The 16,172-nt window shown below is 43.8% G+C and overlaps 1 protein-coding gene and 1 pseudogene across 7 annotated transcripts in view; one reads left to right on the top strand and one right to left on the bottom strand.

The window, feature by feature from the left end:
* The first annotated feature begins 1,182 nt into the window (after positions 1–1,182).
* LOC148376254 (galactosylgalactosylxylosylprotein 3-beta-glucuronosyltransferase 1 pseudogene) lies at positions 1,183–9,988 on the top strand (annotated as a pseudogene). 2 transcript variants are annotated; one of them, XR_015851491.1, is made up of 2 exons: positions 1,183–1,360; positions 7,674–9,988. The product of XR_015851491.1 is annotated as a galactosylgalactosylxylosylprotein 3-beta-glucuronosyltransferase 1 pseudogene, transcript variant X2 (transcript). The 2 variants fall into 2 exon arrangements; XR_015851489.1 differs by having other exon boundaries at positions 7,671–9,988.
* A 387-nt stretch (positions 9,989–10,375) lies between these two features.
* The window catches only part of zmynd11 (zinc finger, MYND-type containing 11), a 40,302-nt gene continuing 34,505 nt past the window's right edge, over positions 10,376–16,172 (bottom strand). For all 5 annotated transcript variants that reach the window (XM_088345335.1, XM_088345345.1, XM_088345372.1 and 2 more), the window contains one exon: positions 10,376–15,114. In XM_088345335.1, coding sequence (XP_088201461.1) covers positions 14,992–15,114 — 123 coding nt within the window. In that variant the 3' untranslated portion in view covers positions 10,376–14,991. The remainder of the gene's footprint in view (positions 15,115–16,172) is intronic.

The following is a 16,172-nucleotide window of genomic DNA, read 5'->3' as shown; positions in this document are numbered from 1 at the left end:
AAACCACAGACTTCCCCTGACCTAAAACCTACATGAGGGCAAAGAAAAAATTAAATACCTCAACATGAGGAAAATGAAGAAACCTTGAAACATGAGGTAATCCTCCTTCCAGGATGACCAGGCTGCAACGGATGTTGCAACAACAAATAATCTACAGATATTGTCAACATAAAATATAGGTTATTCATATGCTATAGAATAGAAGTGTGTTTTAAGCTTAGATTTAAACATTTCCACTGAGGTTGCAGATTGAATCTCAGGGGCATTCCACAGCACCGGGGCCCGGACGGAGAACGCTCTTGAACCTGCGGATCTCTTCTTGGCTCTTGGGATCACTGTTAAATGTTAAATGTGTGGGGGTGGGTAGGTAAATATGACTTGACTTGACTTGACCACCAGGGTCATAGGGGCACCATTTCCTGTGGTGTGTAGAGCCTGGTGGTGCCCATCCCTCTCCAGGCCAACAAAGGTTCCCACCCAGTCTATGTTAATTTTTCATTAAGAACATAATAAAATAATTATCAATATTTAAGTATACACTATATTAATATTTTGATTTTTTTAAAGTTTGTGGCTGTTTTAAAGCAGTTGGGGGGTCGCTTAAACGACATATAGGCCCATATGTGAGTATATACAGTACTTGATGTTGTTTAGGTATTGCTAGTCATTTTATTTTTGACCAAAAAAAAGGAATGTAATCTACTATCTCTCCTTCAAACTGCACAATGAATTCATTGGATACATTTGAGGAGTGGAATTTCTTTCTTGACTTGGGGCACAGCTTGTCATTCGGGTTGAATGGTGAGTCCCAAAGTCAGACCAGTTGAGAACCACTTATTCAGGGGTATCCACAGTATTGTTTCTCTCATATTTTTGTTTTTGGTGCGTTTCATCAAGCCTTCTTTGTGTTCCGTGGTGCAGTGGTTAGCGCATTCGCCTAACACGCGAAAGGTCCCCGGTTTGAGACTGGGTGGAAACAATTGTTGGCCTGGAGAAGGATGGGCGCCGCCAGACTGCGCTTGTCCAGGACACACCACAGATAATGGTTACCCTACAACGCTAGTGGTTAAGGAATACAGCCACCAGATCGGACTTGTGTAACCTCCTTTGTGTTACAAACAAATAAATTCATCATAGACATCATAGCAAGTGCCAAGAGCCAGTCTTTTGTAATCACTTGGTGTGGACAGACATGTAAGCCAGAGAAGATGGCAGACGGAACCTGTCACTATGCCAGCAATTGTTAACACGACATTGCTTGGAATTGGAAAACCAAATCTCTCCTTTTTTTCATTAACTCCAGCGGAGAAGGTGTGATTCATAAAAGAACAAAAAAACAAATTGATCTAGACGAGTTTTGGTGAGTTTTGAATCTTTAAAAAGTTGCTTTGATGCACTAGGAAAAACATTGTTCATGGTAACATTATAACATTTACCGGGTACATCAAATTTGAGATATCTTTTCATGTTCAATATGTCTTTTGATCGTCTTTTATATTGTTACTTGCCATGTATGTTTTCTGTGTCAATTTACACGTTATTGTAACTAGCAGGGTCAACGAGTAATTGCCTCTTTTATGTTTCTTGACACGCAACTGCAGACGGCTCAACGTTTTTTAAAAGTTTATTCGTTAAGGAGACTGAAAGTATTTCTTTTGTTGGCCTTTTTCAAAAGCCAAGCGGGTGGCGAGCTATCCCAGACCAAGAATCCAGGCAGGATCTCATACTTTACAAAGCTTTACATCAACGTTGCGGAAGAATTGGATTTATCTTTTGATTTTTATTGTGTGGACTCTTGAACTTTGAGTAACCAGCAATATAGAATAGAATAGAATATACCTTTATTGTCATTGTTGCAACATGGGTTGAATATGGCCAAGATATCCAAGATGGCGGCGCCCTCTATGGCGGCGGCTGGATCTGCTCCCGACAGTTTCTCACATTCTAGTCAAAAACCCCAATCTTCGACTCAGTTTATGAGGGCGAACAAAGACAACTCTAACTGTAGATTAATATACGATCGCAGTTTTTTGCTGGATATGCGAACATCCAGAAATCCAGCGCAAATTTCGACGATCACTCTGGAGTGTTTACTTAGCCTCGGAGTGCTACGTCAACAGAACGCAGCGGCCGACAAAGCAGCGAGTAAAAGTGGCAAGCGGAAGCGCTGTGACCGGGGAAGGAAACGAGGTTGTCGGGCCGGGCTAACGGCTCGGATGAAGGCTAAACCCTTCAAAACGCCTCTACCATCCATTTTCCTATCCAACGTCCGCTCCCTGGACAACAAACTGGACCATTTACAAGTGGAATTTACATCGAACCGCGAATTGACGAACTGTTGTGCTTTAATTCTGACGGAGACATGGCTAAACTCATCTATCCCGAATGACGCTGTTAGCATTGTGGGGCTAACTGCTTTCCGCGCTGATAGAAGCGGCGAGCTCACCGGCAAAAGCAAGGGGGGCGGTCTATGCATTTATACCAACAACAACTGGTGTAAAAATGCGAAGATAATATCGAAACACTGCTCACGAGACATTGAACTTTTGACGGTGATCTGCAGACCATTCTACCTACCGAGGGAGTTTAGCGCGACCATCATTACTGCCGTGTACGTGCCCCCCAGCGCTAATACGAAGGAGGCAATGGACGTTCTCTACCGAACTGTGAGTGAACTGCAGCATGCTTACTCCGAGTGCATTTTTATTGCGGCGGGGGACTTTAACCAGGCCAATATGAAAACAGTTCTCCCGCATTTCCATCAGCATGTAAACTTTGCTACAAGAGGTAGGAACACATTAGACCTGGCCTACACAAACATCAAAGGTGCATATAAAGCAGCCCCCCGCCCCCATCTTGGCTCATCAGATCACCTTTCTATTATGCTAATTCCAGCATACAAGCCCCTGCTGACCAGAGAAAAACCTACAGTGAAGCAGGTGAGGGTGTGGTCTGAGGGGGCAATGGAGGCACTACAGGACTGCTTTGATTGCACTGATTGGGACATGTTTAAATCGGCTGCCACTTACAACAACAAATAAATATAGATGAGTACGCCATTTCTGTGTCAGCCTACATCAGTAAATGCGCAGAAGACGTCAGCAATAACAAAACTATATGCACCCGTGCCAATCAGAAGCCCTGGATGACTGCTGAAATACGAAAACAACTAAAAGTACGGAACCTTGCCTTTAGATCTGGTGACAAGGAGGCGCTGTTATCAGCGAGGGCTAACCTGAACCGGGCTATCAGACTAGCAAAGCGAACGCACAATCAAAAAATCCAGGAACGTTTCCTCAGCACAACCAACACCAGGGATATGTGGAAAGGCATCCAGGCCATCACCAGTTACAAGTCAACCACCGCCCCAGTGCAGAACACTAGCATGGACTTTCTGAATGACCTCAACAAATTCTTTGGAAGGTTCGAGGCACAAAACGGCACCCCTGCAGCGAAAGCGGTTCCAAATCAGGACGAAAGAGCACTCCACCTGGACTCATCTGACGTGAGGAAGACCCTGAGAAGGGTCAACACAAGGAAGGCTCCAGGCCCGGACAACATTCCGGGGCGGGTACTTAGGGAGTGCGCCGATCAGCTGGCTTGTGTACTAACAGACATTTTCAACACCTCGCTAGACCAAGCCATAGTACCATCATGCTTCAAATTTGCCAACATCATCCCAGTGCCAAAGAAACCCCAGATCTTATCATTCAACGATTACCGGCCCGTTGCACTGACTCCTATCATAATGAAGTGCTTTGAGAGACTGGTTAAAGAGCACATCACCTCCAGTCTCCCCTCCTCATTCGACCCCTTTCAGTTTGCCTACAGGACAAACCGCTCCACCAGGGATGCCATCTCCTCTGCGCTTCACCTGAGCCTGACACATCTAGAGGAGAAGAACACCCATGTGCGGATGCTGTTCCTGGACTTCAGTTCAGCATTCAACACCATCATCCCACAACATCTGGTAGACAAAATGAGACTCCTGGGTTTCAACACCCCCCTGCGGAACTGGCTGCTGGACTTCCTCTGTGACAGACCCCAATCAGTGCGGATAGGTCAGAACAGTTCAGATGTCATCTACCTCAGCACGGGCTCCCCCCAAGGCTGCGTCCTAAGCCCCTTGCTGTTCACCTTGATGACACACGACTGCGTCCCTAGGTCCGCCACAAACCACATCGTGAAGTATGCTGACGACACAACAGTGGTGGGCCTCATCAGGGATGACAACGACCTGGCCTACAGAGAGGAGGTGGAGCAGTTGGTGGGCTGGTGCAGGGACAACAGCCTGGTCCTGAATGTCGACAAAACTAAAGAGATCATTGTCGACTTTAGGAAAATCCAGCCCAACCATGCCCCACTTTGCATCAACAACAAGGCTGTGGAGGTTGTCAGCAGTATCAAGTTCCTAGGGGTGCACATTACAAACAAACTCACCTGGTCCGTAAACACTGCATCACTGGTTAAGAGGGCACAGCAGCGCCTGTACTTCCTGCGGAGGATGAGGAGAGCCCACCTGCCCCCACCCTCCCTCATTACATTCTACAGGGGCACCATAGAGAGTATCCTGACCAGCTGTATCTCTGTGTGGTGTGGAGGCTGCAGCGCTACCGACTGGGGTAGTGTGAGGAGGGTAACGAGGACAGCAGAGAAAATAATCGGGACTACACTTCCCTCCATTCAGGACATTGGCCAGAAGCACTGCCTATCCCATGCAAAAAACATTACCGGGGACCCCTCTCACCCCCATCATGGACTGTTCACTCTGCTAGCCTCTGGGAAGAGGTACTGCAGTGTGCGGTGCAGGACCACCAGGCTCCGCAATAGTCTAGTCCCCCTGGCCATTAGACTGTTAAATGGTCAATCTAACATATAGTTAACTTAAATCTAAACGGCTGCTAATCTGACTTTTGCACTACTGGCAGTTTTTTTTATAGCTTGCCACTCCTTGCACATTGCTCTCTGCACTATTGTAATTACAGCGTTATTGTTACAGTGTTAATGTTACTGTGTACCTGACTTGTTAACCTGACTGCCCATATTGTACATCTGGTTAGCTACTCTTCTTGCACTATCGGCACTATGGTAAAATACTACACGTAGCCAAAATACAATACAACATTATTTATATCTGTACATTCAAGGAAACTGTGGGGGTCAGATGCATCGACATTTCGTTCTGTATACACGTGTACTAGAATGACAATAAAGTAGATCTGAATCTGAATCTGAATCTGAATCTGAATATATTGTGACAACGAAATTGGACGTGGCACTCCAGACCCACGTTTTACTCTGAGGATAAACAAAAACAAAGAAGATAAAGGAACAAAGAAAATGTTTGTTCTGTCCTTGTTGTAGGCTTTGTTTTCCTCCGGAGGGGATGAGGGACAGACAGAGATGGCCGGATCCAACTAGATGTTTCATCTTACTGTACACACAGTCCAGTGTTTTTTTTTCCCCTGGTTACTCAGTCCACGTATTGAGTGAATTTGGGAACTACAGTCCATCATGCATGCATGCCTGATTAAAGTCGCCGGCGACGATAAAAGCTATCCATGGATCGGGGATCCCTCAATTGGAAAACATCAGAATGATGTCTTCTTTGCTTAATTGAAGAACCCTCTTGTCATTCATTTGAATCACAATGAAATTTGTTGTGTATTATTGAGCGACTTCAAATTCTGACACAAAACAGATTAAGGCTGATTCTGAAACTCTATCAGTGCGCATTCATGTCAATTTTGAGAATAAAATAGGTTTGGTTAAAATAGAAATAGGAATTGATTACCAGTCATCAAATTCAAATAGAAATAAAACAAGGTTAGTAAGCGGAGATTAACCAAATTTATGATTTCTCATCTAGCACCTTAAACCAGGGGTGTCAAAGTAATTTTAGATCGGGGTCCACATACTAGAAAAAACATTGTTACGGGGACCAACTGGTAGATTATCTATCTATCGACCTTGGTCATATCCCCTAAGAGGAGTGACCGACAGCAAGATAACCCTAACCCTAACACATACAAGAACAAAGAATTTTTTTTTAAAAAGGGGGGAAAAAGTAGCAAAAAAAACACGCACAAACTTTTTTGGACCATGGCCAACCCAAACGCCCAAACAAGTAAAGCACCTCAGGACCTAAGTTGGTCATGCATTCGTCTCTCCAGATGAAACGGGACACCAGAAAGCGGCCATGTCACTCGGGTCAGGGTGACACAACACACTCTTTAGTTCAACAGCAGGGCCCGACAGCTTTCACTGGTTTACCCCTGCTGCATCATACGGGTGCCCAGCCCATCCTTAAGAACGCGTCCACAATCCCACTATTCTTTCACAACACGTCTCCACTCCTTTCTATCACCAACAAAAGCTCTAGCTTCCATTATATTTAGACCTCTTTCCTGCAGCGCACTCACACCACCATTCATTCACGTCAATCGCGGCCTTCCTCTAGGTCTCCTTCCATTGACTTCTGCTCTGTAGATCCTCTTCAACATTCGTTCCTCATCCATCCTCTCCATGTGTCCAAACCAACCGAGTACTCTCTTATCAACACGCTTGCTCAGTTCCACGACTACTCCAGTTCTGTCTCTCACAATTTCATTTCTCAATCTATCCAATCTTGTCACTCCTAACATAGTCCTCAAACACATTAAATTTCCTTCTTAATTATGCGTTCAGGCTCCAAGTCTCTGCACCATAGAACACAGACGGCACAATCACACTTCTCATACATCCCCTCTGAACATCCACTTATACTCTTGTTGCTCATCACTCTCCTCAGAGCACCCAGAACCTTGCTTCCTTGATTCACTCTGTGCAATACCTTGCACTCCATTCCACCAACTGCAGCCACATCACAACCCAAGTACCTAAAGCTGATAGATTAAAGAGAAAGAAAAAGAGCGAAAGAGGGGAAAAAAGGGGGAGGAAGTGTAAATATGAGAGAAAAAAAAGATTGAGAGGGAGAAAGAAAGTGAGAGAGAAAGAAGAGAGAAGATGGAGTGAGAGAAACACAGAGACAGAGAAAATTGTATAAAAGAGAGAGAGAGAGAAAGAGAACAAAGAGGAAAAGAGAAAAAAACAGGAAAGAGAGACAAAAAGAAAGGAGAGGGACAGTGACAGAGGAAAAGAGAAGCGAGAGAAAGTAAAAGAAAGAACAGAGACAGACAGAGATAAATCCAGCTCCAGTTGCTTTGTAAGTGGACATATTTAAACCTGCAGTTTGTTTTCCTTTTGCACTTCTCTCAAATGTCATTTCACGGGCTGTATTAAAAGCCATGGCGAGCTTATTCTGGCCCGCAGGCCACACGCTTAACATCAAGTACTTAAACCAAATAAGATTGTTCTTTTATTACAATTCATAATGAATGTTGTCTATTGTCTTGTTCACCGATTCATTAATTAGTTGGCTTTTGTTGAAATTAATTTTGACTGGTGTTTCCTCTATTTTATAACTAATCAAACTTAGAACTCGTCCAGTAGCTTTTCTTCCCCTTGCCTAACAGCATAAGTGCTACTACATCTAAGTGATGTCCGGGTGTGGCTTATAATCAGATGAGCCTTACGGTACAGTTCATTTTGACAGTATTCAGTCAAGCTTTACTCATTTTAGGTGCATCCCTAATGGTAACCATGCCTTACTGTCTTTGTCATTTGTCCAGCAGCCGAGCAAGGAGCTGGCAAGATTTGGACATGCAGTTGGGCAAAAAACAAAAAGTGCTCGGCTTTCTGTTTTTGTCTCTACTAATGCTGACGTGGACCTTATTGTTGAATGTCTGGCACGAGGGCAGGGCATGCGCGAGCCGCCCAGGCCGTGACCTGCCAACCATCTTCGTCATTACGCCCACCTACCGCCGACCGGTGCAGAAAGCTGAGCTTACCCGTCTGGCCAACACCTTGCGGCAGGTGACCAAGCTCAAATGGATTCTGGTGGAGGACTCCCAAAACAAGACCGGCTTGGTGGCCCAAGTCCTCCACGAGTCAGGACTAGAGTACGCCCACCTTAACGTGCCGTCGCCAAGCGGATCTAAAAGCAGAAACGGCTCCCCGATTAGAACTTTCCACAGGGGGACTCTGCAAAGGAATCTGGGCTTGGCCTGGCTCCGAAAGACTTTGGGCTCGGGCGGAAACCGGCAGGGTGTGGTCTACTTTGCGGACGACGACAACACCTACAGCTTGCGCTTGTTCGAGGAGATGCGCTTCACCAAACGCGTGTCGGTGTGGCCAGTGGGCCTGGTCGGAGGGGCCTGGTACGAGTCTGTCAAAGTCAACAGCTTGGGGAAGGTCTATGGCTTTGACGTGAAATACGACCCGAGTCGGCTTTTTGCGCTCGACATGGCTGCCTTTGCGATCAACTTGGAGCTCATTTTGTCTGACCCTCAAGCAAACTTCAAATTGGACGCAAAGTCTGGTCACCAGGAGGGCAATTTATTGAAGCAACTGGTTACCCTGGACCAGCTGGAGCCTCGAGCAGACAACTGCACCCAGATCTTAGTCTGGCACACTCGGACGGAAAGGCCTTCCATTTCTCCTGCTGAAAAGAGACAATTTACAGAATTGGATATGGAGGTGTGAATACACCCATGCTAAACTGCTAAAGATCAGACTACCCCTGACCATCCATCACCTCAGACCATAACTTAACAAGACAACAATTCTCAAACCTTGACCAGGCTGAAGAGTCAAAGAGGATACGACCAATGCTCAATACAGAACACAACGCAGTAACACAAGAAATCTAGACACTTAAACAGATGAACAGCCAAAGAAAATTTGACCATGACTTACCCTAGATCACAGCTCAGCGACAGAGATAAAAGGACCTTGACGAGGTACAAACGTCAAAGAGTGTTCCAGTTCCAACACAACTCACCATAGACCAAAATTTGGCCACAAACGCGAGTAGCATTCTAGAGTATGAGCGTTCGGCCAAGATTCACACCACACCAAAACAAACAACAAAAGCGTGTTTGAGCAAGACTCACCCCAGACCACAGCTGCTCAGTGAGACAAGTAGAAATCTAGGACTAGAACCTACACTAAGTTAATCAGCCTAAGAGCATTTGACAACAACTCACGCTACGCACAACTCGGCAACACATAAGCAGAATTCTATAACCTTTACTAAGTTCAAACTTCAAGGAGTCTCCCTCGACAACTCCACCAGGCTAACAGCCAGAGACGTCAGACACAAACAGAAATCTAGAACCTTGATCTGGTTGAAAGGAAGAAAGTAGTTTGACCAAGACTCACCCTAGACCACATCTCAGTGAGACACAAGTAGAATTCTAGAAAATCAACGATATGAACAGCCAAAAACCATTCAACCAAGACTCACCCAAAGCTTCAGCTCAACCACAGTCAAACAGCATTTTAGAACCTTGACCAGATGAACAGAGCGCTCAGCCTCAGACCATGGCTCAGCCACAAACACAAGCTGTATTTTAGAACCTTGACCAAATTAAACAGCACAAAAAGATTTGAACCATGACTCACCCCTGACAAAATTCAGTGAGACACAAGATCAATTCTAGAACCTTGACCAGATGAACAGCTCAGGAGTGTTTGACCACGGTTTACCTCAGATCTTAACTCAGCCACAAACAAGAAGAACCTTGACTGTGATGAAAGGCCACAAAGCGTTCAACCACAACTTACGGAGACAAGCCAAATACTAAAACGTTGACCAGGTTGTATGGCAAAACTGTTCGATGAAGATTTATCCGAGACCACAGCTTAGCAACAGATGACATAATTCTAGAACCTTGACCAATTGAACAGACAAGAGCCGTTCGACCAAGACTTACCCCAGACCACAAACCAGGATCAAACAGAGTCAAATTCTAGAACCTTAACCCGATTGTCGGGCAAAAGCTTATTTGGTTTTTCAGTGCATTTTATGTGAAATAAACTGGACCACTTCCATCAGTTTTTCATATGCTCATTATGGAAATATTTGAAGTTGTGTTTTGGCGAGGGAAGCTCCATTTCCATTCATTAACCAAATAAATACATAGAGTGGAAAACATTTTAAGCATTTCCTACTTATTTTGACCTCGGATGAATTATTCTTTATACTAGACAGCTGTATTTTACATTTGTCTTGGGATCAAAGTTCGATTCCCGGTTCCTCTGTGTTATATGTCGAAGTGTCCTTGGGCAAGACACTGAATCCTTAATGCCCCCAATAAGCAGGTTGGCGCCTTGCATGGCTGCATGACCGCTATTGGCGTGTGAGTGTGTGTGAATGGGTAAGTGTGAAGCACATTGTAAAGCGCTTTGGGAAGTCCTTATTGACTTGAAAAGCGCTATATAAATGCAGACCATTTACCATCTGGGCAGCAACACAAGACACAAAGCAGAGGCACTCGATTCATACATTTATTTCCTCCATGTTAGCACATAGAACAGATTTATATACATATTGCTAGAGCATCAAAAACCCAAAATTGACTTTGGAGCATGAAAATTGATTGGCTCTTATCGAACAGGAAGATAACATTATTTTGTGCGGGGAGACACACTTTTTTCTCTGAACAATTATATTGGCTTGTAAAAGTGTTGGTGGAAATGATTTTCTGTCAAAAACATAAAAAAAAAAAACTTTACATAGAACCGGAATGAAAATGACGGCACAAAAATCAAACTCTGGTTTTGATACTCCAATCATTCGTTGATGAATGAATTGGATTATATCTTGGTATTCAAAAACGGGACATTGTATCAAATTAACACAGCAAAAAAAAAAATGCACCAAATGGTTTGGCCCACCCGGTGTCAGAAAATGGACATAAACAATTATTTTTCCAAGACCAACACATTCTAAGGTCCGCATAACCTGTCTCCATCACGTTGGACATTTAAAAGCAAAGTACAGTAGACCCACAGGATACGGAGTCCCCCGCCTTACGACATTATCAATTTATTTACAGCCATTTCCCCATGAACTAACTACTTAGAGTGCCCAAAACATAAAATGTGTGCGTATGACGAGTTTCATCTCAAATTTGCATATTTTCTATTGGTCGACGTCATATAAGATTCTGGTCTGTTTCGGTTTAACTCCCTCCCACAATGCCTTTCTTGCAAGTCTCTGATACAACATTGTATTATCTTCTACTGTACTTGCTATGGATTCCAAGGCTTGCAGTGACACAAAGGGGAAGAAAAAAGATAACCCTGGAAACAAAGCCTGAGATTATCAAGAAATACGAAGAAGGCACAGACATCATTACCCCCGTTAAGTTGGCCTTAACAATTTGAAGAGGATGACTATTGTTGAAAAGCGGCGACTAAGTACAGCGAGTCTATGGGCGTGACACTCTTTGAAATCAGTCTGCCCAGTCACTCTTTTATGCCCATTCTCCCCGCCCTTCTGCATCCACCAACCAACTCCACTAGACCAGCTCAAATCACGTCACACCAAAGGTTAATTAAAATCCTTTTTCGTTAACATGTTTAGTTATAATGTTATTTAATAACATGCATTAATACCTTGTTTTTCATGGGGATTGTGTTCAAAAAAATGGTCAAAACCCGAAAAGTACGAACCTTAATTTATTAAAGTATTTGTAACAAAGTACTTTACAAATAACTTCTGTACTGTCATATAATCATTTTATAAATTATCTTGCTGTTCTATGCACAACTGAACTGTATGGACCAGCTCAGTAGCCTAGATGGTAGTGTGCCCGCTTTGAGACTTGGAGGTCGCTGGTTAGCGCCTCGGCCGAGACATACCTAATTGGTATAATGGTGGCGCCCTCTGTTGGCTGCGGCTGCATCGACTCGCTACAACGGGTCAGGTGTATCGACATTTCGTTCTGTGTACATTGTTACAAAGAATGACAATACAAAGGAAATTATTATTATTATTATTATTATTATTAACAACCCGATCCACTTTACATGATACTTTGCCGCCATCGTGCGGACATTATGGAAAACTGAATTTAACGTGCATTTCTGTCCAACAAAAAAATATTTTTCCATTACCATATATTTTTGAAAAAGCGCCAGGGAGTTACAAGAGTGCGCCAAAGATCCGCATGTGTGTCTAGTGCAAGTTTAGCGAGTGGAGAAGTCAAACTCTGGCTAAATGGAGGAAGACTATTTCTCTCACCGCCAATCAAAATGCAGAACACAATAAATGATGAAAATCAATGAAACAGCAAAACTGCGGAATGTAAACCGCCATAGAGCAAGAGATAACCTTATGCAATTTTGTTCTTTTGATGTCTTTAGCTGTGATACCGGGGATTCAAAACACAATAGCCATGGGTTGCGATCCCCCGCTTTACGCTAATTTCCCTATGCGATCCCAACCTCAGAATGGATTCACGTCGTATCCTAAGGGTCTACTTTACTTCCTTATTTTCAAACAAAATTAACTGGGATTCGACAAACATTGGATTTACAAACAACCTGTCAGAGCTGACGGTATTGTATAAGTTGAGGCCTACCTGTAACTGTAGTGTAAAGGCAGCCATGTTTGGATATTCTAAGAATAACAATAAAAAGGTGAAGAGGTGAGACTTCACAACAGACGTCATGTTCTTGCACATTTCAACATAGTTGTCAAATATGTAAAAATAATAAGAATTGAGAACCTGTTCGAGAAGAGAAACAAAACAGAAAAGTCATGCAAACAAATCCGATTATTTACACGTCGAGCATGGGCTGATAACAAATTTCACAAGACGGGGAATTAATTTCCTTGGAGCAGGAGAGTGAAGGAAAAAAACTCACCTGGTGCCACTGCTAGGTTAACCTAGTTTGCATAAATGTGATATCAAGATTCGGTTGATCCGTTCCTGCTTTGACGCATCTCATAACAAGAACATTACTTTATTACAATGAATTTAACAATAGATAACTAGGAATCCATTTTTTGTCGTTAAACAAATTAAAACAAAAAATGTGCAGAATGATTCAAAACATCAGCAAGGATGCTGCGACCCTGTCTCCCAATATACCACAAATTTGATTTGGATTCATTAATTTGATCAATTTTAGGTAGAACTCTGCCTATGTCGTCTTTTTCACATTTTGCCCCATTTTCCGGACTATAAGGTGCACCTAAAAACACCAACTTGGCCAGAAATTAGAAAGGTCGCCGCAAAATACGATGGATAAGATTTGAAGTACATACAGTATCCATTCGTGTGTGTTACTACACGAGGTCTTATGGCATGCATACTACAGTATTTGTGAAATGATTGATCAATCGATAAACAGCTGAGCATTTGTTAGGTTTTATCCAATTTTCACGCCATTTTCACTCACAGTGCCAGAAACGAATGTTAGAGAATGGAGAAAACAGAAACTTAGCCTTAGAGGTATATATAAACGCAAAACCCGATTCATCAAAAACACCAAAGAGATGTTTTCCTCGTCGAGCTTTTTGCGTTTATCAGTATCACTAGTGATCTAGTGGTAAGGTTTCAGTGTTCTCACTGCCACGACCTGGGTGGGATTCCTGTTGCACGCAATGTTTGTGATCCCCCATTTTTTTGCAAGGGCTGTGTTCCCAAAAATCCAGCGATAGTCGAAACCCGCGAATTACAACACTTCATTAAATACTACATAATACATTAAATCCTGAAAACAAACCCAACTTACAGACTCAATAATTTGTTTGACAAATAAAAGTACTATACTTAATAATTCACTTTTCTCCACATTATACTTTGTCGCCATCATATGGTAGTTAGAGAAAACTGCATTTACTTTCCGGTTGTCAACCCAAGCCATACTGGACCCGCAAAAAATGTCTGGAGCGGCAAACTAAAGGTGAGCCTAATAAAAGAATTATAGGGTGGAAACACATTATATCAGGGTCTCCAACCTTATTCAAGCTGAGATCTACTTTTTGTTATTATAACGCAAAGGGCAACCTGATTGACATGATAAGCAGTTTTTAAAATAAAAAAAAATAATCTTAGTATGTTCTTGTTCAGGTTAATTATTGGAAGTAGGGTTAAATGCACTCCTCCACTGAAATAATCCTTCAACTAAAACAATATTCAAACAATGGCAAGGCACTGGTTAGCTATTTTAATAAGAGGTCCGCAGGCACCTCAGCAGTCCTTAGGGGGAAGCCTGGTGCCTGCAGGACCACGTTGGAGACTCCTGATCTATAGACATGGGAAAACATGTCTTGGTTCCATTTTACAGAAAACAAATATTGTTTGATTATCAAACATTAAAAAAAAAAACGCCGGTGAGCCATTAGGGAGCATCAAAGAACCACATGTGGCTCCGGAGCAAGTTTAGCGGGTGGAGAAGTCTAACTTTTTTGCAATAGGAAGCATTTTTCTTTTCGTCCCAGTCGCCAGTGTGGTTTAGCGGTTCCAGAGTGTTTTGTAGATGTGAAAGCTTTTGAAGAAACTTGAAGTCTAAAATGATACAAAATGTAGGTTTCATCAAAGCTGTTTTACGTAAATGTACAACTCAGGCCGCAACGTCATTAGAGGGGCGACTGTTTAGGTCAATCAGAATGCAGAACACAATGCACAATAAAAATCCGCTAACTGGTAAAACCGCGAGAAGTAAACCATAATATAGCAAGGGATTACTGTGCACAAAGAAATAAGGTCTCTCCTAATGTAGATTTACTCCCATGGGCCTTACGGTCCGGTGCGTCTTATATATGAAAAATAGAGAGCAAAAGACAAATTTTTTGAGCGGTGAGCCTTAAAATCTGGTGCGCCTTATAGTGCGGAAAATACGGTGTTCAGAAAAACAAAGAAATCAATGTGAAAAAGGGGTTTAATGCTGCACACGCTTAAATAACATTCTGTGACACAACAAAACATCGCCACTAGATAAAAACCGAGTTAAATAATACAAATTTTTTTCTTTAAAAAAGTTGAAGACGTTAGGAAGGCAAAATGTGTGTGTTGCGAACACTGACTGATGACAGGTGGGCGGGGCAAGGGAGGAAGTGGGCAGGACCAAAGGAGGAAGTGGGGGTGTGGCTTTTCATCTCTTGCGTCGGCAGGTTCGCTTGTGGTCTGCGTGCCAATGCTCCTGCTGGCACTTGATGGAGCAGTACGACGTGTTCCAGCAGCAGTGGTACATGGCCTCCTCCTCGCAGTTGTAGCACTGAAAAAAATAAACGGGGCGAAAAGCAAAAAGTGAGGAGATTTAGAAAAACTGTGAAAAAAATGAAAAGTGAGAAAAGGAGCATTCAAGAATTTGAAAATTTCAAAGTCATCCCCTCCATCCATCCATCGTCTTCCGCTTATCCGAGGTCGGGTCGCGGGGGCAGCAGCCTTAACAAGGAAGCCCAGACGTCCCTATCCCCGGCCACCTCCTCCAGCTCATCCGACGGGATCCCGAGGCGCCTAGAGAGTCTTTCCAGCGTGTCCTGGGTCACCCCTGGGGCCTCCTGCCGGTGGGACATGCCCGGAACACCTCCCGAGGGAGGCGTCCAGGAGGCTTCCTTATCAGATATCCGAGCCATCTCAACTGGCTCCTCTCAATGCGAAGGAGCAGTGGCTCTACACAGAGTCGCTCCCTGATGACCGAACTACTCACCTTATCTCTAAGGGAAAACCCAGACACCTTGCGGAGGAAACTCATTTCGACCACTTGTATCCGGGATCGTGTTCTTTCGGTCATAACCCAAAGTTCATGACCATAGGCGAAGGTAGGAACGTAGAACGACCGGTAGATTGAGAGCTTTGCCTTTCGGCTCAGCTCCCTCTTCAGCACGATAGACCGGTCCGCTGCACCGACCCGTCTGTCGATTTCTCGTTCCATCCTACCCTCACTCGTGAACAAGATCCCAAGCTACTCCTCCACTTGGGGTCATCTCCAACCCGGAGGGAGCATGCCACCTTTTTCCGGCTGAAAACCATGGTCTCGGATGCTGATCCTAATCCCGGCCGCTTTACACTCTGCTGCAAATCGCCCCAGTTAGAGCTGAAGATCACGGCCTGAGGAAGCCAACAGCACCACATAATTTGCAAAAAACAGTGATGCAATGCTGAGGCCCCCAAACCGGACTCCTTCCTCACCAAGGCTGCGGCTAATAATTCTGTCCACAAAAGTTATGAACAGAATCGATGACAAAGGGCAGCCCTGGCGTAGTCCAACTCCCACCGGAAACAAATCTGACCTTCTGCCGGCAATGCGGACCAGGCTCTGGCACCGTAAAT

This window comes from Urocampus carinirostris, chromosome 1 (assembly GCF_059441175.1).
Source record: "Urocampus carinirostris isolate Australia breed hairy pipefish chromosome 1, RoL_Ucar_1.0, whole genome shotgun sequence".
NCBI classification, from domain to species: Eukaryota; Metazoa; Chordata; class Actinopteri; order Syngnathiformes; family Syngnathidae; genus Urocampus; species Urocampus carinirostris.
This window is presented reverse-complemented; position numbering and strand designations above follow the sequence as displayed.